This window comes from Musa acuminata, chromosome BXJ2-3, assembly GCF_036884655.1.
Source record: "Musa acuminata AAA Group cultivar baxijiao chromosome BXJ2-3, Cavendish_Baxijiao_AAA, whole genome shotgun sequence".
In the NCBI taxonomy this organism is placed as follows: Eukaryota; Viridiplantae; Streptophyta; class Magnoliopsida; order Zingiberales; family Musaceae; genus Musa; species Musa acuminata.
This window is the reverse complement of record NC_088340.1, coordinates 13,248,622-13,271,640: the sequence shown is the minus strand read 5'-3', so window position 1 is coordinate 13,271,640 and position 23,019 is coordinate 13,248,622. Positions and strand designations below refer to the sequence as shown.

At 43.3% G+C, this 23,019-nt stretch overlaps 1 protein-coding gene and 1 pseudogene across 1 annotated transcript; both read left to right on the top strand.

Moving 5' to 3' along the window:
• Positions 1 to 676: 676 nt before the first annotated feature.
• On the top strand, positions 677 to 4,502 carry LOC135606483 (probable metal-nicotianamine transporter YSL8). Its single transcript, XM_065097514.1, has 6 exons — positions 677 to 1,893; positions 2,017 to 2,180; positions 2,266 to 2,363; positions 2,463 to 2,597; positions 2,713 to 2,902; positions 2,982 to 4,502. Exons 1-6 carry the CDS (start codon positions 1,392 to 1,394, stop codon positions 4,086 to 4,088), a joined length of 2,196 nt encoding a protein of 731 aa, XP_064953586.1. The 5' UTR covers positions 677 to 1,391; the 3' UTR covers positions 4,089 to 4,502.
• On the top strand, positions 4,447 to 22,595 carry LOC103978272 (glutamine synthetase nodule isozyme-like; annotated as a pseudogene).
• The last annotated feature ends 424 nt before the right edge of the window (positions 22,596 to 23,019 follow it).

Genomic DNA, 23,019 nt, shown 5'->3' with positions numbered 1-23,019 from the left:
GACGTTGGGTGGTGCTACATCAAATCTGGTGCGTCATGTCCTGTTTGTTTTTACCCCTATCAGTATATATATCTTTCTCATCGTTCTTGCTCGTGCATCCTCATCATCGTCCTCATCGATCTCGGTTTTATCATTATAAAAAAAAAAGGGAACAATCTCATTTTTTTTATAAAAAAACACACGCTACAATAGAGGATTTAAGTGACATCAACCCATAAGTTGGTGGTGTTTGGGTCATCATGCCACCTAAAATTTTTAGGTTTAGCCAACCCCAATCACACGCATTTAAAAAAGGGACACAAAACCGCTTGGCTCACGGAAACCGGTCGGCGCCCAACCCGGCGAATGGACCGGACACCACATGCGTCCGCCCATCACCACCGTCCGTTACAGTAGCAACGGCTGCGATGATCAAGAGACAGCTGGGCGAGCCGGCACGCCCGCGCCACTCCCCGCCCACTAACGACCCACCACCTCGGGAACCGACACGTACGACCACGAAAGGACACGCGTCGCACGACGAATCGAGACGCGCTCGTACCGAATCAGCGGCCCCGCACGTGGGGTTTCCCGTTCAGTGACTGAGCCGACCCGGTTCTCCGGTTATTATCTTCTTGCCACCTATATAAACCGGACGTGGGCCTGCTTCGCCTCTCACCCACACACACCTCTTCCCCCTTCCCTATCTTCTTCCTCCTCCCTCTTCCACTGCCTCTCGTGACTGCGTTCTTGGAGTTGACACTCGTATGTGCAGAGTAGTGCGAGGGCAGATGATAATCAAAGATCGCCGGCATGTTCTCCACAGGCTTTCTTGAACTGTGAACTATCTGTAATCCTGTGTGTCTGAGGAGGAAGGTGGACTCTGTTGACAGTTCAAGAAAGTCCTTGGAAAACATGACACATCTTTCCCAGTTATTGTCTTCGTAAGGTTCGATGAAGGGTTTCTGCGTTTTCACTGCCATTCCCATCTTCTCTTCATCCTTTTCCGTTGTGTTTTGAGTTACAGTGTGAGTTCAGGTGAATCGACTGCATGCCATGATCGAATCGACTGGATTATATGTTCCAACAGTTGTTTCTTTGAGTATCGTGAGTCATCGATGAAGAGGACACAAAACAATATTGAAGACATGAATTATTGATGTGCCTTTTAATCTCACCTGTCACTTGATTTGACCAGCTCAATTTCCTTGCAATTAATTTCTGTTCGAAAGAACAGATGAAGAGACCCACAAGCCATTGGGTCTGACATGAGTTCAATGGACGATGAGATTAGCATATGCATGTTGGAAGGCAATACCCCAAGCTATAATTGGTGGGTGGTACAGCGTTCCTCCATCCTCCGCCATACATAATAAGCAACAACCGTTGGCCATCTCACGCCATGGTTAATCATGGCCTCTCCCCCTGCCCTTCATATAATAATCGTTCTCCTCCTCTCCCTTTCATCGATCTTTCTTCCCCTGTTTCTTTCGTTTCATTTCCGTAAGGCGAAGGCCCGGTCTTGCCCCTTCTCTCGCTTCCCCACCCTCTCGGCGAGGGAGAATATGACCGCAGCCGGAGAAGGGGAGAGGGAGCATGGGGACGACGAGCAGTCGGTGGAGCGGATGTTTGACTGCCAGGAGGTGCCTCCATGGACCCAGCAGCTCACCTTACGCTCGCTGGCCGTCAGCGCCATCCTCGGCTTCTTCCTCAGCTTCATCGTCATGAAGCTCAACCTCACCGCGGGTATCATCCCCTCCCTCAACGTCTCCGCGGGCCTGCTCGGCTTCTTCATGGTCAAGACCTGGACCACGCTCCTGGAGAAGACCGGTCTCCTCAACCAGCCCTTCACCCGCCAGGAGAACACCGTTATCCAGACATGCGTCGTCGCTTGCTCCGGCATCGCCTTCAGTGGTGGGTGACAGCAATCCGGTTTGCTCGTTCGTTCATTTCTTCCTTACCCTCTCGAACATGCATACGAGTTTGGTACATGTGTGAGCGAGCGCATAAAGAAGCATTTATGTACGCTGGCATCAGGTGGCTTCGGAAGCTATATACTTGGCATGAGCAAGAAAGTTGCAGATCAATTTGGTGAGGCAGACACCGGTGTTAACATGAAAGAACCATCTCTAGGTTGGCTGATTTGTTTCCTTCTGGCGGTCAGCTTTGTCGGCTTGTTCTCGGTTGTACCACTGCGGAGGGTGAGCTGCTTGCCATTCGTTCACTTTGTAATATGCTCTATCCAAGTTATTAATGAGCTCAAATGTTACATCTTTTGTCTCTCAGATCATGATCATCGCATATAAGCTAACATATCCAAGCGGCACGGCTACGGCTCACTTGATCAACAGCTTTCACACCCCTCAGGGAGCCTTGCTTGCCAGGTAAAATATACATATAGCATATATATTACTAGTTCTTATCGCACCAAACGTAATATGACTTGCTGAAGAACTATGTTCCTGATCAATCGTTGACTTCAGAAAGCAAGTGTCTCTTTTGTTCAAAACCTTCGGAGCTAGCTTCATTTGGGCCATGTTCCAATGGTTTTACACTGCTAGTGATGGTTGTGGGTTCGTATCTTTCCCCACATTTGGGCTCCAAGCTTATGAGAACAGGTAGTATAATGATTTTTCTGTTCAATATACAAGTCTTTCTCACTTTTGGTTTCATTGCTTTTCTATACCTCACGAGCTATGCATGGATGATTGGGAGCTCAAAATTGGCTTGCAGGTTTTACTTCGACTTCTCTGCCACTTATGTGGGCGTTGGGATGATCTGCCCTTACATAATCAACATATCGCTGTTCCTCGGGTCTATCATCTCTTGGGGCATTCTGTGGCCTTATATAAGAAGCAAGCAGGGAGTGTGGTATGATGCATCGCTCCCTGAAAGCAGTCTTCATGGAATCAATGGTTACAAGGTTTGCATCAATGTTCTCCTTCGCTTTTGCTTAAGATTCACAATCTGTCGTGATGGATCATACTATACGTCTGTAACAGGTGTTCATATCCATTGCTATGATACTGGGTGACGGGCTGTTCCACTTTCTAGTCGTGTTCTTCCGCAGCTCCTACGACATGTACAACAAGCGCCAGCGGAAGGACGCCGCCACACCCTTCGCCGACGCTGCTGCCCTTGTTGGGCCCTGCCTTAGCTTCGACGACCGCCGCCGCAGCAATGTCTTCCTCAAGGATCAGATCCCTACCACGGTTGCCATCGCGGGCTACGTCCTCTTTGCCGTCATCTCAGTCATCGCGGTTCCCTTCATCTTCCCCCAGCTCAAGTTCTATCACATCATTGTCGCCTACATAATCGCGCCGGTCCTTGCCTTCTGCAATTCCTACGGTTGCGGGCTCACCGACTGGTCTCTCGCCTCCAGCTACGGCAAGCTCGCCATCTTCATTTTCGGCGCGTGGATTGGGATGAACAACGGCGGCGTGCTCGCTGGCTTAGCTTCGTGCGGCGTCATGATGAGCATCGTGTCGACCGCATCGGATCTGATGCAGGATCTGAAGACCGGCTATCTTACCCTCTCGTCGCCTAGGTCCATGTTCGTGAGCCAAGTAATCGGGACGGCCATGGGATGCGTGATCGCCCCCAGTGTTTTCTGGATCTTCTACTCAGCCTTCGACCTGGGGAGCGAAACGTCTGGGTACCCGGCGCCGTACGCCAAGGTCTATCGAGGGATCGCGATCCTTGGCGTGGAGGGCCTCTCGGCGCTCCCCAAGTACTGCTTGAACTTCTGCGCCGTCTTCTTCTTCGTGTCATTCGCCATCAACGGGCTGAAGGAGGTGGCCAAATACAAGAACTGGAAGATCTACAACTACATCCCGAGCGCCATGGGCATGGCCATACCGTTCTACCTGGGGTCCTACTTCACCATCGACATGTGCGTGGGGAGCTTGATACTCTACTTGTGGGAGAGGGCGGACAAGCGGCACGCCACAGTGTTCGCGCCGGCCGTGGCATCGGGGTTGATATGCGGCGACGGGATATGGTCGCTGCCGGCGTCTCTGCTGTCCTTAGCGAAGGTGCAGCCACCCATATGCATGAAGTTCCTGTCCCGTGCCGACAACGACAAGGTAGACGCCTTCTTGAGTGGATGAGCTCATGGTGTCCAAAATAACCATCGTTTCAGGGAATTACTGGTGGAGCATTAACAGTGCAGTTATCCCTATGAAACGGTGTATCCCGTCCACCCCTGTGTATCAAGTATCATCTATCCACATATGGCGTTAAGGATTTTTATGCCGTGGCAAAGATTCCGATAGGTTCAAGAATCCCATGAAACGTCTTCGACACCCATAAGTCGCGCCAAATCGATGGACGAGTCGCTCCATTCATCTACGACGAGCCAAATTGAAACGTGTCACGCCCACGCAAAGCCACGTACGACGAGACCGCTCCACGACACCGAATTAAATCCCTGGAAATATTATTTTGTATTATTAATTATATTTGTCGATGTGGATGTAAATATCTTTTTTTTCCTCTTTATTAATATTTTTTATTTTCATTTATTTTGATCCCATTTGCTTTAAATAGACTCCCTCCCTCTGGTACCACTCTCTATCTCCGTTTGTTTTCTTTATTTCGGTTGGTTGAGATCTCATCAACCTCGATTAACCTCACCGAGAATATCATCGCCGAGTACATATGGTAATCGTAGCTACACATACCCCTCGATCCATCATTATTCTCCTTGACCTTTCATGCGGTTGTCGTAGATCATCGATGATTGATTCCTCTTTCTGTGGTTTTAGGATTGGAGGGTGGGGCATGGACATGAGGAGCGAGGCTAGGGTTTGTACTCGTGATTTTACCTCTACCCAAGCGGAACTATGACGGATCTAGTGCGGGTCAAGCTCCATGGGACGACAATGAAGTCATCTTATAGTGGGTGCGGTCTTATATCATAATAGAGAATTATGTTCGATTTCTCCCTCTTTTCCTTTGGATACTTATGTTTGTTTCCCACTTTTTAGTTAGCCCTCAGGCGGTGTTCAAGGGTCCATTTAGAAGAGGAAATAATATTCTGATAAATTTAAGGGTTTCCTTCCTTTTCTAGGGTAGATTTTCTTTAATGGTACAAATATATATGTATTTTGGTGATTTGTGGTCCCTATGCACCGGCAGGAGATCCGATCTCTACTAACAAAAGGTTCAACACGCAGAAGATCTATAGCCACCCTGATGTGATGGTCGAGGAGCCTTATAATAATTTATACCTGGCATTCTTTGTAAAAGATGTTGATAGCTTCTTATTTGATATTATAAGTTGTCATTTATTCAACGTTAGAAATCAAATTAGAAGACGAATATGTTAGCATAAAATCTGTAATCAACTATTTGTAATGCGAAAAAAAATTTATGCCAAGATTAAAATCAAATAAATTAGATCTAATAATATTACGATACATACCTTTCTTCGGATCTGAAATATCAATCTGCAAAGATATGCAAGGAGAACTAGATCCTTCTCCTCTCTTTCTATCTTTTCACAGAATCACCTAGATTGATGGATTAGGGAATTATGGGAGAGGTAGATTGAGAGAAAAACCTTAATCTTTCAATTGTTGAGATGCTACTGCACTCTAATACACATGATGATGGCCCTTAGCCCCTAGAGGTCCTAGGATAAGTTATTATGAGAGTTCCTCCCATCAAGGTTATCTCCTAAGGATTTTATTTTAATATGGACTTCTTTTCTATTGGCCAATAACCATAATCAGAATCCAATCATATCTATAATATATCTTACCTAATTAAATAGGGTCATATAATCTAACATTCTCCCACTTGGCTCAATAATTGATAAGATACAAAAAGACTTAAAATCAAAAATAAATAAACAAAATTTATTTAAAAATAATTTGACTCAATTGGATTCTGAAATTTTTGAAAAAACTATATACACGTGCGTGAATTTTAGAAAATAGACCAATAAGTCCAATAATAATAATAATAATATATTAAGTCTGACTAACAATATGAGTCATAGCGGTTGTATGTTGTCACACTTCCTTCTATGTACCACAATATTATTAGCATTTCCTAATACAGTCCAAAATGACCCCTATAATTTATCTTGTCAAGATAATCTTGTCATCACATTCAACCATAATATGTACATACATAATTGTGAACATGATAGCAGAAACAAATAACTTTAAATAAGTAAGTAAGAATATCAGTTTTAGTATCCACTCAAACATGCATCACCATATTCTTCATGGGTTACTCACAAACTCAATCATAAGAACATGTTTTTTCAAAATACTTTAGACTATAAGTCCTAAGTGAATGGATCAGCAATCAATATAGTGGAACTCAAGTAATTAATTGGCATTATATGTTTTGGAACTCATCTTTTCTAACCATCAAGTACTTTATACCATAATGTATGTAGATGCAATAGTACTTATCATTCTTAGAGAAGAAAACTATTGCAATGTCATAAAATATCTTCAACAACTTGGTAATTGAGTCTGACTACACCAAGTTCTGAGATAAAAATTTTGTAGTAAAAAATTTGATTAGTGGCCTTAAAGCATGCCACAAAATCAACTTCTATTATTAATAATAATAAATTACCCCTCTAATTGATATATATATTAACCGTAAGGTGGATTTCCTATTTTCAAGATAATTTATATAATCAGCATCTGAAAAATATCATTATTTTAAGCTAATATAATTTCATACATGTGAGCATATTATCCTTTGTCCCTTCCGGATATCTTATTACTTTCTCTGTAGTCCTTTAATGTTTTTACTTCTGGATAACTCCAATATATACCCAATATTTTAACTATAAAAACTGACATCTTTTCTAACACAGGCTTGAGCATAGACTTCCAACTGCGCATATACAAAGAATATCTTCTTTATCTGATTCTTTTCAAGTCATTTTAAAACATTTACTATTGACTAAAACTTTGCTTTTATGATTGACTAAACAAAGTTGTATATTAAAATCTTTTCAAGACTCGGTTGATATATCCTTTCAAAGACAATCTTTATAATCATTGAGGTCTATCATTGAATTACTCAATGTTAATAATATAAGATGTCTCATTCATATCAACCATCTTAAAATTTTTAGTGACAAATTTCTTGATTTAGTATAATAAATCAAGATCACTATTGGTAAGGAAAAATATTATCCATATATAAGACCAATATAATAAACTTGCTCCCACTGATATAAATATTGATTAATAGTATTTACCTTAAATATGAAATAATGATATCAAAAACCTTATATATCATTGTTGTGAGTTACATTTATATAATAGACTCTTTTACAATTATTGGATAATTCGATAAATTTATCAGACACCATTCTGATTATTAATTTTTTAATTCTTCTTTTATTGCATCATATTACTTTTCATGACCCGTGATAAAAATAAGAGATCCATTCTGATTCCTATATCATAATATAATTTTTGTAGATATATAATATAAAAATCATAAATGACATGATTCCTTCCCCTTTGAGATATTCTCAAAGTTATCAATTATGGTTATTTTATAAGACCATTAATAATGATATCAATATAATGTGGGAGTTTAGTAATATTATTTTGTTGTTCACTTTTATCAAATCATTTAATGATTTGAGTAACAACAATCTCTCGAATAATAAAGGAGTATTAACTTGTATCTCTTTTATATCAAAATTAAATTTCGAGAATTTCACTCCCACTAATTTACTATTTTATAGAAATCTTACATTACCATATTTAATTGTCCTCGTACTATGATTAGAGCAATAAGACATGTATCCTTTTAAACTTTTCTAAATAGATAATAAAATATTTAAAAATAATTATTAAATTTAATTTTCTTTTATGTGAGTTGAAGATCCTTATCTCCATAGGACAATCTCAAATATATAAATATCTTAAGTCAGGTTTCCTATTATTTCATAACTTAAAAAAAAAATCATATAATTTACTTACTAGGAACACCATTCAAGATATACATAGTTGTCCTTGGAGCTTCTTCTCACGTTGATTTTGGTACAAAAGAATAACTTATCATTGCTCTTAACCATATCTATAAGGTACGATGATATCTTTCGACAATCATATTCTACTGTAACACCTCTGGTAAATCATATACCCTATTTTTCTAAGAATCTAGCAAAAGAATTATAATTGGGTTCATCATACATATCATAAAATTTATCATCTATGATGATCTTGACTTTTTTATCTAATTGTCTATCAACTTCATTTATATATGCTTCAAGAGTGTAAATGGTCATAGACTTTACATGAATTAGATATATATAATGATATCTTAACAGATTATTTATATGATTATAAAATACCTCTCTTTAATGAGACAAAAGCATAGAGTGATAAACATAATCTCAAGGAGTTTATAAAACTACATTTCACTTCAATATTTAATTGTAGGATCATTGTAAACTTATGATTCATATTAATTCTGTATAGACTATTATACAGAATTCAAAGGTTAATTTTATTGAATCATAGTAAGTTTACAACTACCAAAAGAGAAATAATATTTTAATAATTCTAGGTAAAGAACTCAAATTCCTAAAATTATAAAAACACAACATGAATTCTCAAGATTTATCAAATTGAATCATCTTTAGATATAAGTGATAAATATAAACTAATATCGCTTTCACTTTAAGATGATTCCCTATATTGATAAATATCTCATTCTCTTTTGGTTTTATCCCTTTTTATTTTTTTTTAATGAATATCTATTATTGGTAACATATGTTGAAGCATCAAATTAATCCATCAATAATATCTATAATATTTGATTTGAACCATATAAATGTTATATTTATACCTTTTTCATTTCAAATCAAATCTTATAGCATATTTCTTCATCACATAACATTTCAAATCAAATCAAATCTTATGAAGATATTCTTTTATGAGTTTATATAGTAATTATAAACTCAGGTGGACTTACGCTTCATCTTTATTTTAGTGTTACCTACTCCTTGAGTAATACTCAAAATATTATAAGTCTTGAACTTATAGCTTTATCATTTATTTTGAAGATATAATCTTAAATTCCTCAAATACTATCATAGTAAGGTGTCAACTAATGACTTATCAGATAATTTAAATTGATCCTTAGATATTCTCATGCACTAGTTGTAAACTGTACTAAAGTCTAAATATCATAAAATTGAGTCTTTCATACATTTCTTGATCAATCACCTTAATTATTTATTTCACAGAACTTTCAGTAATTAAGATTATGTTCTATTCAATTAATCTGATCAAGATCTCACTCACTCAATACAACTTATATATGCTCAAGCTATTTATTTAAGAAAGTATAGGGACATTTACAAAAATATAATAAAGAAAGTACCACTATAATAATATAACATTAATGCTTTGAGTTTCCAAAATATGATGAACTATTGATATCATCTATATTTCACCTTAGGGTGAAATATTGACATATCTAGTGTTCACTCAAGATTACTTATGGATGACTGATATCATTCTTATAAAATAGTATTGTTAGGGTATACAACCCTAAACTGTAAGAATATCCAAAACCGTATCATCCTATCCCATCACATAATTATTTGAAATAGATTCTCCTTTCGGATTATCTAAATCTCATAATTATATATGCTATCATGAATATTATTTTATTTAATATCATTTAGGATGAATTCCATAATGTATTTTATAGATTATTGGTCTAGGTCACTTTGGTGGTTGCAAGACCAATACAAAAAGATAAAATACAATCTAAAATATCCCATGAATGACATGAACTTTATTGTAATTCATACCCCATAAGCATATCATCCCAGGCTACTTTGATAGCTATAGGTCAAATAAAACTTAGGAAGATAAATTACAAATAATATTCACTACATTTCTTTATTCTGATTCAAACTGTCATTGTGAATATTATTTTTATTTAATATCATTTAGGACTAATTTTATAATGTATTTTATAAATTATCGGTCCAGGTCAATTTGATGGTTGTAGGACTAATACAAAAATATAAAATACAATCTAAAATGTCCTATAAATGATAAGACCTTTATTGTAATTAATATCACAAAAGTTTATCATCCAAGGCCACTTTGGTAACTACAAGTCAGATAAAACTTAAAGAGATGAATTACAAATAATATTCATCAAATTTCTTTAATTTATACTAAGTAGTTCAATAATAGAATAACAACCATAATAATTATTGAACATTAATGTTAAGTAGTTTAATAATAAAATAATAACCATAATAATTATTGAACATTAATGCTAAGTAGTTCAATAATAGAATAATAACCATAATAATTATTAAACATTAATCAGCAAAAGAAAACTCATATGATAATCATGATAATATATAAATCATGCCTTCATGTGAAAGGTAAATATTATTTCATAATTTCAAATACATGTGAATAACTAAATAAATATTTAAGAACAATAATTAGATTTTATTTATCATATATATAATCAATAATTCATATGAGAAAACTATAAAGTAAACCATAATTTATAATTTTTTAATCAAAAATTAAATCCAATCAAATAACCAAAATATAATCATGATTAAATTTAATCATAATTATAATAAATTATATTTATTAATTTTATAATTGAGAATACAAACCAAATTTCTCAATTTCATAATAATAAAACTATAAATATTTGATAGGATATAAATCAAAAATATGCGATTCATGGCAGAAATGTAATTTGGCAGAAATTAGACCGATGGTAAAATTATAAATATGTTGACAGAACATAAGCTGGAATTACGAAATTTGCAAAGGGAAGAATTGTAATTTTATAAAACCCTAGCCTCGAGGTCAAAATCGTAATTATGCCAAAAAACCCTAATCTGCCTTGCTGCCTCTGCCGCGGTGCGGCGTTGTGGCCTTTCCTGCCTGCGGACGGCGCGCACGGTTGGCCTCAACTGTTGCCAGCTCGCGGCCGCTGCGGCGGTACCTACCCGCGTGCGGCCGCTGCGGCGGTACCTACCCGCGTGCGACCGCTGCCGCCGCGGGGGCTGCCTCTACCCACGAGCGGCCATAGCCCACGCGTGGCTGCTGCCAACGCGTGGCCGCCGTCGGTGCGCGGTTGCCACGCCGCGGCGCTGCCTGTGCCGCTCGTGCCCGCGCGTGATCGCTGGTACTACCTGCGCGCGGCTGCCGCGGTTCCTGCCCGCGTGCTTGGCCACCACCTTAGCGCGGCCGCTGTCGCTGCCCATTGTCCACGGGGGCAACAGCTGCCGCCATCTGCGGCCACCGCCCTTCCGTAGGCGCCTTTTGCGGGCGCCACCATTATGCGTGAGGACGGCCGCCGCCTTCACACGGGGTGCAGCCGCCGCCTTCCGCGATCACCGCGTTCACAGGCGGTGCGGGATGCCCGTGGTGCCGCCACCGCTTGCAAGCGGACCGCTGCCCGCGCACGACCGTGATGCGCGGCTGCAGGGTGGTACACGGCCCTTCGTCGACAACGATCAACAGAGATTATCATCTCAATAACATCGATGATAGTAAATAGTAAATTCATCGATGAAAACATAAAATTATACATTGCTCATAATCAGTAATAGAGCAAATTATATAGAAAAAACATATCAATAATATCCAATGAATCATTCACGCATTGTAAACAAAAATAATAGATCTAATATATTTGATCTTAATAACTTGGCTTTGATACCATTTGTTAGCATAAAATATGTAAACATACTATCTGTAATGCGGAACAACTTTTATGCCAAGATTGAAATCAAATAAATTGGATATAATAATATTACTATACATACCTTTCTTGTTGTTCAGAAGAATAAACCTCATCTGATCTAGAAGCGCTTTATTGGCCTTCCTAAACTTCCAGTTGACATACCACCCCTAACTGATTTTGACATAACAATGTCAACTGCAAGAATATATTTTGTTCTTATGTTGCTTTTCGTGAACATATCTCTTTGAAGTCATTATTCCACTTGGCCCTCGTAAGCACGAGCAAGATGAAATATTGCTGTTTTCAAAATTTGAAGTGCTCGAGTAATTTGTTCTGTGGTTTGTAAAGGACAATTTCATACTATGCAAGTAGGAAAATTACACAAATCCTAATTGATCGTCTGACAGTGACTCTAACACATGTTTTTCAATCGAAAGCACATGTTTATTGAATTTATACAGAATTTACACTATGGCCTTGTGTTAATTTCTAACCAGGATTCATTCTTTCAGGTGTGGCATTGAGCAGGAATACCACTCTGCTTCAGGAGGAGTCTCAGTGGCCTCTTGGGTGACCACTTGATAGATTTCCTTGTCCTCAGGTCCTGATCTGATGCTGTTATTTCTTATCTTGTTTTCCTCGTTCCAAGGTTGTTCTTAATACTATAGTCAGTTAATTTAACTTGTAGATAGATTGATGGATCGATCGATATTTATACGTCTAAGCTTGGTAATTTTTGTTCTTGTTAGTATTTGTTTAATCCTAAAACATTACAAATTTTAGCCTATCATTTGCACTTACTTATTAGTAAAGAAGGTAATATGCTGAGTTTCACCTATTCATGAAGGAAAATTATTGAACAACGATTCGATGGATGAATGATCAAGTATTTGACCTGAGTAATTTCCTTTAAAGGGATAAATTATTTTAAATTTTGCCTAAAATTTTCCTCTAGTTCCCCAGAGTTGCAACCTCTTGAAAACTTTAGTTCTTTATGTGGGGCCCATACTATTGATGTGCCGGAGTCGACAAGGCGTTTGGGTGTGACATTGCTAATTCTCATTACAAGGCATGCCTCTATGCTGGAATTAATATTAGCGGAATCAATGGCGAAGTGATGTCAAATTACATATCTTTATCAGTTACATCCGTATGACATTTTGGACGCAGCATCGATGCTTTATTCATCTTCACTGGGCTGATTAGTGTCTGCTGATCTTTTGTCAAGTAGTTCAGAATTACATTTTGCCTGTTGTTTTCCTTATTAACTTCATCTATTCGATGAAACTGGAGCTTCAAGTAGGGCCTGCTGTTGGAATTTCTGCTTGTCATGAGTTATGGGTATCTTGCTATACCCTTGAGGTAAAATTTAAGAAAATATTACTAGAAATAATTCTATTAAATTATCCATATAAAGGGAAAGGAGAGCAATCAACTCTTTATATTAATTTTTTTTTTACGATATTTGAAAGATATTATTTTTATATGAAAAATAGTCTTAGAGGGAGCTTTTATTTATACTAGTTCTACGTCTTAAAAATTAATTAACTAAATAATATGAGATAATTGAAAGAAACATAGAAATAAAAATGATAAGTAGGTAATTTTAGGCTCATTGAGAATAGTCTTCCCATGATATTCTTGAGTGGATCTTAGTATCTACTTGTAGATTATCATAAGATCTTTATAACCATATATTATATTTTTTAATTACTTATATATTTTGAAAGATTTGAAACTCCAAATAAGCTCCTTGATCATGTTTATTTGCAAGCCTAGGGTGGATACTAAAACTAAAGAAAATAGGGCTACTAAGCCTACTGCTAGCCTTTTACATGCTATGCAAGGCATGAACAAAACCGAAAGACATGGATATACATGAGCAGTACATCAAACACCCTGTTTATAGTTTTGTCTGTGATATTCTCCCCCACTTATTCCCTCGACATCCTCATCGAAGCCTTTGCAGACACTACATCTCCTTACCTTTGCTGAGTATTTAATCTTTTGTTTTAGTTACAATGCGCCTTTTGGCTCCAAACTGGACTCTGCCACTATTGTTGAGTAGTCAAACTTTGATCTACCATGCTGCTTCAACTCGCTAATGACTCTGACTCTGGTGTGGAGTCGACTGAGTTGTGTTGATCCCTGTTATTTCCTGTGGATCCATCGGATGAAGGAAAAGACCATCCTTAGTATATGTCAGTCTCTCAAATATCTTGTGTCACTTGAACTAGGTGGATGCTTATTGGAGCTTTAACGAGTATCGTCTCGCAGACTTTAAAGTTTTTGGGTCCTTCCTCCGTACAATTTGCCTATCGATTCTTCTTTCACTTAGTTGTCACTTCTAAGTAGGTTCACATCACTTTTGATTTTGATTGATATTCTGTAGGAAAATGAAGCAGATAATCTTCTCTTAATAGCATTGATCACCATTGGTGAGGATTTGACAACTATTGTCTTTCATTCGGTTTCTTCGAAGGGCCTTTAAATCTGTGCAAAGCTCATCTACTAGATAGATAAGAGAATTGAGGTGCTCGGTTTTGCCCGTTCTCTTAAAAGTTAAGAAGGCAAAGTTTACTTTGATTTTGCTTGCCTCCTCGAGGGTTGTACTCCATGCATCGAGTTGGTTATTAGCCTTCGCCTGATTTTTGCTCACACTTCTGAAGCACTCGAAGTGTTTGCATTCCTTGCGTTGAGTTAGCGACTATGATTTGCATTGAGTATCCATCAAGTGAAGGACTTCGGGTCACTCCCTCACTTGATCTCGTAATGTATCCATCAATGTATTATCTCATGCGAGATCATGTGATAACTCCTCGCCACTCGCTCGGTTTATTGAGCTTTGTGGGGTTATTGTCTTGAGGTACTCCTTCTTAACATGTGCGGTCTGTTGCACATGATTCTCCCTCTGAAGAACTGAGACTTATCTCTCCAAGGTATCTGTCTTGTTGGAGCAACTTTTCTCTTCACATCCTTCTCTCTGGAAGTTTTAGAGACTACCATTCCCTTGGACTAATTCGCCTTGCTGAATAAAGTGTGCATTATTCTGCCCCCATAAATGCATTTGCTAGATTAGGACTCCTCGCTAATATAACCCTTGTTGTACCCCTTAAGGCCTAGCAACATGCCAAACTCACTGCACACTTCAGCCTCATACGGACGTATCCTTCTCATATCGAAGAGAAAGTTTCAATGCTCCATGGCGTTGAGTTTTAGTCGCCTTGGGATGGCCACGAACATTCCATCGTTCGCATACAAGCCCTTGTATAAGTACCAAGTTCTTCGAATTAGCAATGAGTTTTACAAAACTCTTTCAGTCGTTGAGCAACTCATTCCACTTTGCATGGTCTCATCTTTCACCAAGTGCCTCGCTTGCTTTGATCACCAATAAGTATGGTTGCTAACGTCGAGTTATAGCTCAAACTCAGCCATCCCAACCTTTGTGCACTATGCAGTCTTCCCAGCTTACTTGTCTTCATGGTGCCTCTTGCGTGAAGGGTTGGTCATTCCTCTGAATGTCAATCTCAGATGCCCTCTCCTCTGAGTGGCTCCTTTTCCATACATCTCTATGCTCATTTTCCCCAAACGATCGCACGTGTTGCCTGCCCTCAATGCAGTCCCGCTAGGTCCCCCACGTTTGTATACCAAGTATTTCTATATGTGCTTGTCCCACTCTAATACTATATGTCACGTATTTAGCTAGTTTTGTCTAAGTTATGCGATACCTTTGCGTGTCCATCCGTAAATGTCAGCCTTCCCGAAACCTCCTATGATCCCTTAGGACATACAAAAGAGAAAGCGGGTTAGAGAAAACGTTTCACTCGGGATCCACAAGCAATTATTTCAGTAAACACTTTATAGCCAATATAAATTATAAACAGACTTCACAAGCTCTGAATGATCACACAACAAAGGGTCCAAACTGGTCCACTATAGTCTGAAATCTTTACAAGTGCTCACATGACATAACATTTATTTGCAAGCCTAGGACGGACACTAAAACCAAAGAAAATGAGGTTGCTAAGCCTATTGTCAGCCCTTTACATGCTATGTAAAGCATAGACAAAATTAAAATAAACGGACATACATGAGCATTACATCAAGCATCTCGTTTATAGTTTTGTCTGTGACAATAGGGTTGATATTCCCCGATCATTATTACTGGGTTTATTACCATTACCTCCATCATGAAGGTCATCACTATCAAAATTGCCACTACCATCGTCGATAATGTTGTCACCGTCATTATTGCCACTAGACCTTATTTTGATGGGTTATAGGGTTGTACTATTAAGTTTTTGATAGACAAGATCTATTATTAGTGGTGAATGTAGAGCATGCTTCTTAATTTCCTAACTACAAACCTATCATGCTAACACCAAGAGCAAGGATATAATACCAACTAACGTAGAACTAAAACAAAATTTTAAAAAATACTATTAGAAATAATTCTAGCAAACTACCATTATAAAGGGAAAAGAAGGAAATCAACTTTTTATATCGACAAGATTTTTATAATACTTAAAAAGATATTATTTTAATGTGAAGAATAGAAGGGAGCCTTGAAAATTAGTTAACTAGATAATGTGTGATAATTAAAAAAATACAAAAATAAAAGTGATAAATAGGTAATTTTAAGATCTTTAAAACTAGTCTTCCCATGATATTCTTGAGTGGATCTTGATACCTTCTCATTGTCATGAGATCTTTACATCCATATATTATACTCTTCAATTATTTATATATTTTGAAAGATTTAAGATTTGAGGCTTCAAAGTAGGCTTTTTGGTCATGTTTATTTAGCTTTTTTTTTAGAATTAACTTGATCAATTCTTTTATAAAAGTCTTCTGTCACAATATTATCTAATTCATTGCACCTTTTTTTTTTTAATGATTTTCACTTAGCAAATTACATAGTTCACATCCACCTAATAAATCTCTAAACATTTTTCACTTCTGTTGATATGCGGAGGATAACAGAAATTGCAGGAGTTGATGCGGGGGGCATCTGTTTAAGTCGTGGCCCCGGGGCCATCGCGGCTCAGTTCGGGTGTCCGGATGTCGGGGATCTCGGGCTCCGTCCCTCGGGGTCTCCCGAAGGCCGAGCACGGTGGTTCGGGTCGGCAGGTTGGGTCGGCAGAAAGCTCCGTCGCAGCGCCGAGAAGAGTGGTTCGGGTCGGGAAGTCGGGTCGGTAGGTCGAGTCGGTAGTTCGGGTCGGCGGGTCGGGTCGGTAGTTCGGGTCGGCAGGTCGGGTCAGGAGAAAGTTCCGCCGCAGCGCCGGGAAGAGGCGACACCATCTCGGACCTACACACAGGTCAGGCTGAGAGCTCGGCCCGACCCCTCCGACGATCAATTTAGCGATGTGGAGAGGGTTTTGGAGGAAGAGATGCCTCCAAGTGCGTTGTGCTTGTCTTCCCCCCCTGTTCGTTTAGAACTCCGGGGTATTTATAGATGAGTTTAATGTTACCTGATGTGGCTGCTTGCAGGGGCAGGACAATACCTCTCGTGGCGTCTGACATTGCCACTGGGGTTGCATGGAGAACTGGGCTACCATAGGGTATGGGCACGCCTCGGTCGACGTGCTCCTTTGCCTCAGTCGAGCGCACGGAGTCAAATGCTGAGGTTATTGGCTGAGAGCTGGTGACGTTGGCGCACATCAAGTCGGCATTAATGCTTGCTTCCTCGGGCAGTGTGTCCACCTGGCGTGGCTGACGTAGTAGCACGTCACGTCGCCATTTTTACCCTTATCATATTCCCCCCCCCCGAAAGGAGCTATGCATCGGTTGTCACGCAAGGGGAGTCTGATGCATGGCTTCTGTCTTCAGGTGGGCTGGCCGTGCGGACGCAATTTCGGGGAGAATGGAGCCGAGGGGCCGAGGAGCACAACGCAGGCGGGCTAGCCGCGCAGGTGTGTCCTGGGTGGCGTAAAGCCGAAGAGCCGAGGAGCACGACGCAGGCGGGCTGGCCGCGCAGGTGTGTCCCGGGTGGCGTTAAGCCGAAGAGCCGAGGAGCACGATGCAGGCGGGCTGGCCGCGCAGGTGTGTCCCGGGTGGCGTTAAGCCGAAGAGCTGAGGAGCACGACTCAGGCGGGCTGGCCGCGCAGGCGTGGTCTCGGGTGGCGTAAAGCCGAAGAGCCGAGGAGCACGACGCAGGCGGGCTGGCCGCGCAGGCGTGGTCTCGAGTGGCGTAAAGCCGAAGAGCCGAGGAGCACGATGCAGGCGGGCTGGCCGCGCAGGCGTGGTCTCGGTCTCAGTCAACGTGTAATCGAGGAGCACAACTCAGTCGGGAAGCCGAGCAGAGATCGTGGTCTCGGACATCGTGCGGTCGAGGAGCACGATGCAGGCGGACAGGCCGCGCAGGCGTGGTCTCGGGCAACGTGTAGCCGAGGAGCACGACGCAGGCGGGCGGGCCACGCAGGTGTGGTCTTCGGGCAACACGCAGCCGAGGAGCACGGCGCAGGCGGGCTGGCCGCGCAGGCGTGGTCTCGGTCAACACACAGCCGAGGAGCACGATTTCGTTGGGCCAGCCGAGCAGAGGTGGCCTCGGGCGACACGTCGCCGAGGAGTATGGTGCAGGTAGGCTGCGGTCGAGGAGGTCTCGAGCAAGATGTGGCCGAGGAGCTCTCGGGCAAGCTGTGGCCGAGGAGCTACTTAGGCGGGCAGGCCGCGCAGAGGAAGTCTCGGACAAGCTATGGCCGAGGTCTCGGGCAGGTTGTGGCCGAGGAGCTCTCGGGCAGGCCGCGCAAAGGTCTCGGACTGGCTGTGGCCGAGGAGCCGAGGACCCGAGGACCCGAGGGGTTACTTAGGCGGGCAGGCCGCGCAAAGGTCTCGGACCGGCTGTGGCCGAGGAGCCGAGGAGCTACTTAGGCGGGCAGGTCGCGCAAAGGTCTCGGACCGGCTGTGGCCGAGGAGCCGAGGAGCCGAGGAGCTACTTAGGCGGGCAGGCCGCGCAAAGGTCTCGGACCAGCTATGGCCGAGGAGCCGAGGAGCTACTTAGGCGGGCAGGCCGCGCAAAGGTCTCAGACTGGCTGTGGCCGAGGAGCCGAGGAACTGCTTAGGCGGGCAGGCCGCGCAAAGGTCTCGGTCCGGCTGTGGCCGAGGAGCCGAGGAGCTACTTAGGCGGGCAGGTCGCGCAAAGGTCTCAGACCAGCTGTGGGCAAGGAGGTCTCGGGCAAGATGTGGCCGAGGAGCTCTCGGGCAGGCTGTGGCTGAGGAGCTACTTAGGTGGGCAGGCCGCGCAGAGGAAGTCTCAGACAAGCTGTGGCCAAGGTCTCGGGGAACATGGAGTCAAAGGGCCGTGGAGCCCGATGCAGGCGGGCTTGGCCGCGTAGGTGTGTCTCGGGAGCATGGGGCCAAGGAGCACGACGCAGGTGTACTGATCGCGCAGGCGTGTCTCGGGAACATGGAGCCAAGGAGCACGACGCAGGCGGGCTGGCTGCGCAGGTGTGTCTCGGGAACATGGGGCCAAGGAGCAGGGCGCAGGCGGGCAGGCCGCGCAGGTGTGGTCTCGGGCATTATACGGTCGAGGATCACGACGCAGGCGGACAGACCGCGTAGGCGTGGTCGCGTTGGTCATGCGGCCGAGTAGCATGACGCAGGCGGATAGACCGCGCAGGCGTGGTCGCGATGGTCATGCGACTGAGTAGCACGACGCAGGCGGACAGACCGCGCAGGTGTGGGCTCGGGCATCATGCGGCCGAGAAGGTGGCTCGGGCCGAGAGACAACTCAGGTGGGCAGGCCGCGCTCGACCATGAATGGCCAAGAAGCTCGGCGCAGGCATGCTGCGGCCGAGGGACACCGCTCAGGCGGGCAAGCCGCGCAGAGGTGGACTCGGGCAGACTGCGACCGAGGGACATGGCTCAGGCGGGTAGGCCGCGCTGAGGTGGACTCGGGCGTCTCCGACCGAGCCGTGCGAATGCAAAAAAGAGGGGGGTTAGACCGAAGCTAACCGTGAGCCAAGAGGCAGTCAGGTAAATATGGAGCCTTTGCTTGGAGGAGACTGAGGAAGGGGCTAGATTCCTTGCACGAGGATTACACTAGATAGCAACCGCGGGTGCTTGATCGCTGCTACGGGGCCCGTCGCCCAAAGTCACTCCTCTTCCTTGCAGTCACCCAAGCTTCCGCCGTGACGTACCGGTTGGCTCGCTGGAGCATATCTGGTACTGTGGTGGAGGGTCGCTCTATGAGGGACCAGCAGAATCTGGAAGGTCGCAAGCCTACCATGAACGCCTGCACTAACAAAGAGGGGTGAGTATCCGGTAAGCTCCGGATTTGCGTGGCAAAGCGATCCACGAAATGTGAGAGGGGCTCATCCTCTTTTTGTTTGAACCCGAGGAGCAGTGCCGTGGAGGGCTTCGGTCGGGCATGGGCTGCGAAGTGGAGCTCGAAGTCCTTGGCGAGTTGCCCGAAGGAAGTGATCGTTCCGATCTTCAGGCCGCTATACCATGTGCGGGCCGGACCCCTCAGGGTCGTGGGAAACGCCCTGCACATTAAAGCGTCAGACGTTCCATACAGTGCCGAATGGGCATGGAAAGCGGCGACATGGTCCGCCGGGTCAGTGGAGCCGTCGTATGCGTCCAAAGAAGGGAGCTGGAAGTTCGGGGGAACGGCGTGATCTCGTATCTCTAGTGCGAACGGAGATCCTCGGTGTGTGTCCATCCCGAGCTCTCCCTCTGAGTTGCGAAACTCCTTCTCTAGTTCGTCGAGCCGCTGACTAAGAAAGCATAGCTGGGCTCGTAGGGAGTCCGTTGACTCCGGAGATAATACCTCGGGCTCCGGGCGGCCGCTCGGGTTTGTCCTTACTGGATCCCCGAGTGGGGTCGGTCTGACCCGAGGAGAAGTGGAAGGCTCCAGAAGCGTCATGTGGGCCCGAGCGGGCGGCTCTTGTTGCCGTAGCGGTTGAGTCATAAGTGGGGGTGTCGGTTGGGAGACGAGTAGGATGATGGTTTGCACCATATCCGTCAGAGCTCGGACTTGACGAGCGAGATCGTGAAAGGCCTCGGATGACACCGGCGAGGGGACGCTCGGAGCGCCCTCGGGCGGAAGCAGATGGGTTATTGAATGAACGCCAGTAGCATTCAGAGGTCGCGGGGAGGTCGTCAGCCCACGGCCCGTCACGCAAGGGACGCACGGCTTGCACCCCTGCTAAGAACGATCCCTCGGCCGGGAGTTCGTCGGGATCGGTCTGAGGATCCCTCGACATTCGGGCCCTCCTTCTAGCGCCAAAATGATGCAGGGGGCATCTGTTTAAGTCGTGGCCTCGGGGCCGTCGCGGCTCGGTTCGGGTGTCCGGATGTCGGGGATCTCGGGCTCCGTCCCTCGGGGTCTCCCGAAGGCCGAGCACGGTGGTTCGGGTCGACAGGTCGGGTCAGCAGAAAGCTCCGCCGCAGCGTCGGGAAGAGTGGTTCGGGTCGGGAGGTCGGGTCGGGAGGTCGGGTCGGCAGTTCGGGTCGACGGGTCGGGTCGGCAGTTCGGGTCGGCAGGTCGGGTTGGGAGAAAGCTCCGCCGCAGCGCCGGGAAGAGGCGACACCGTCTCGGACCTGCACACAGGTCAGGCCGGGAGCTCGGCCCGACCCCTCCGACAATCAAGTTAGCGATGTGGAGAGGGTTTTGGAGGAAGAGATGCCTCCAAGTGCGTTGTGCTTGTCTTCCCCTCCCTGTTCGTTTAGAACTCTGGGGTATTTATAGATGAGTTTGATGTTACCTGATGTGGCTGCTTGCAGGGGTAGGACAATACCTCTCGTGGCGTCTGACATTGCCACTGGGGTTGCGTGGAGAACTGGGCTACCGTAGGGTATGGGCACGCCTCGGTCGACGTGCTCCTTTGCCTCGATCGAGCGTACGGAGTCAAATGCTGAGGTTGTTGGCTGAGAGCTGGTGACATTGGCGCACATCAAGTCGGCATTAATACTTGCTTCCTCGGGCAGTGCATCCACCTGGCGTGGCTGACGTCGTGGCGCATCACGTCGCTATTTTTACCCTTATCAGGAGTAGTTCTGTCGTTGGATCCCAAACCTATCCAGGTCCTTTTTAGAAGTTTCCTTCTCTTTGAGTTCTAGCTAGATATGCTTTGTTGCTTTGTTTGATTTCTTTGTTGTAAATCAGGGTGACGGTAATTGCTGGTGCTGGTACTGGTGTTGGTGCTCATACAAACTGCAGGTAAGCTCTCTGGATTTTCCATTTAACTTCCACCTGCAGAAAGGTCGCATGTTTGACAATTTTTCCAGCACGAAATCTATGAGAAATGATGGTGGAATAGATGTGATTAAGAAGGAAATTGAGAAACTTGGTTTGAGGCATAAGGAGCACATTGCTGGATATGGTGAGGGCAACGAAAGAAGATTTAACAGGTCGCCATGAATGACACTTGCCGATATCCACAAAATTTTCATGGGTGAGGAAAGTTTTATTTTATTAATTAATGTGATGTTCAATGTTGCAAAGCAGAGATAATCAAATCTGTGCTTTGGTATATGATTTTTGTGGCCAGTAAGCACAATTATTTGAAGCAATGATATTTTCTTAAAGCTGATTCTTTAAGAAAATTCAGTTTGCTGTCTAATTGAATATTGTAAAAGAATAACCAAGCGAGATCGAAGTGGTTATTTCATGTATTACATGGTATTCTGGAAGTCAAAATCAAAGTATTATTTTGATTAGCCTCTCAAAATAAGTCATGACATTTAACAATCATACATTGGGTCTCTTATTAACCGACAATTTTTATCAATTATATTTAATAAACATTAATTGAACTTGCAGGGAATTGCAAACCGTGGCGCCTCTATTCGTGTTGTACGGCAAAGGTATGAAAATTTCAAAAATCTGCTATTGCACTTTTGTCTTGTGAATATTTGATTAAAACTGAAAAAGGCAATAGAATATTGTGATTCTTTCCTTTAGTCTTCTTAGTGCGCGCTTATTAACAAAGGATCCTTTTTTTTCTTGTGACTTCGATGATAGCTGTAACCACCATTATCTTGTGACCTAACAGATCTAGTAACAACTCTCTGATTAGTCTTTAGGTCACTGTATGCGGTTCGGTTGAGCTATCTGTGATCAACTGATTGACGTTTATTTCTACATTGATTGACGGTAATTTGTCAAATAATTCAATTTGATTGCGTAATTTTTTTCTTGTTCTTTATCGATGTAATTTTTCTTCACATGGTCGACCGCGGCAGGTGCTTTGTCGAAAGAAAGGTTTGTGTAACTAATCGATCAGCCAGCAATCGCCTTTATTTATAGGCCCGCAGACTCGCGCATAAAGCAGCGCAAGACTCGGATCTAAGGTCTGAGAGGCC

Bases quoted from the DNA above. Each gene is read 5' to 3' on its own strand.
- LOC135606483 (XM_065097514.1), top strand. From the start codon at position 1,392: ATGGCCTCTCCCCCTGCCCTTCATATAATAATCGTTCTCCTCCTCTCC. The intron at 1,894-2,016 runs GTGGGTGACAGC...CGCTGGCATCAG, and splicing joins CTCCGGCATCGCCTTCAGTG to GTGGCTTCGGAAGCTATATA. The intron at 2,598-2,712 runs GTAGTATAATGA...ATTGGCTTGCAG, and splicing joins CTCCAAGCTTATGAGAACAG to GTTTTACTTCGACTTCTCTG.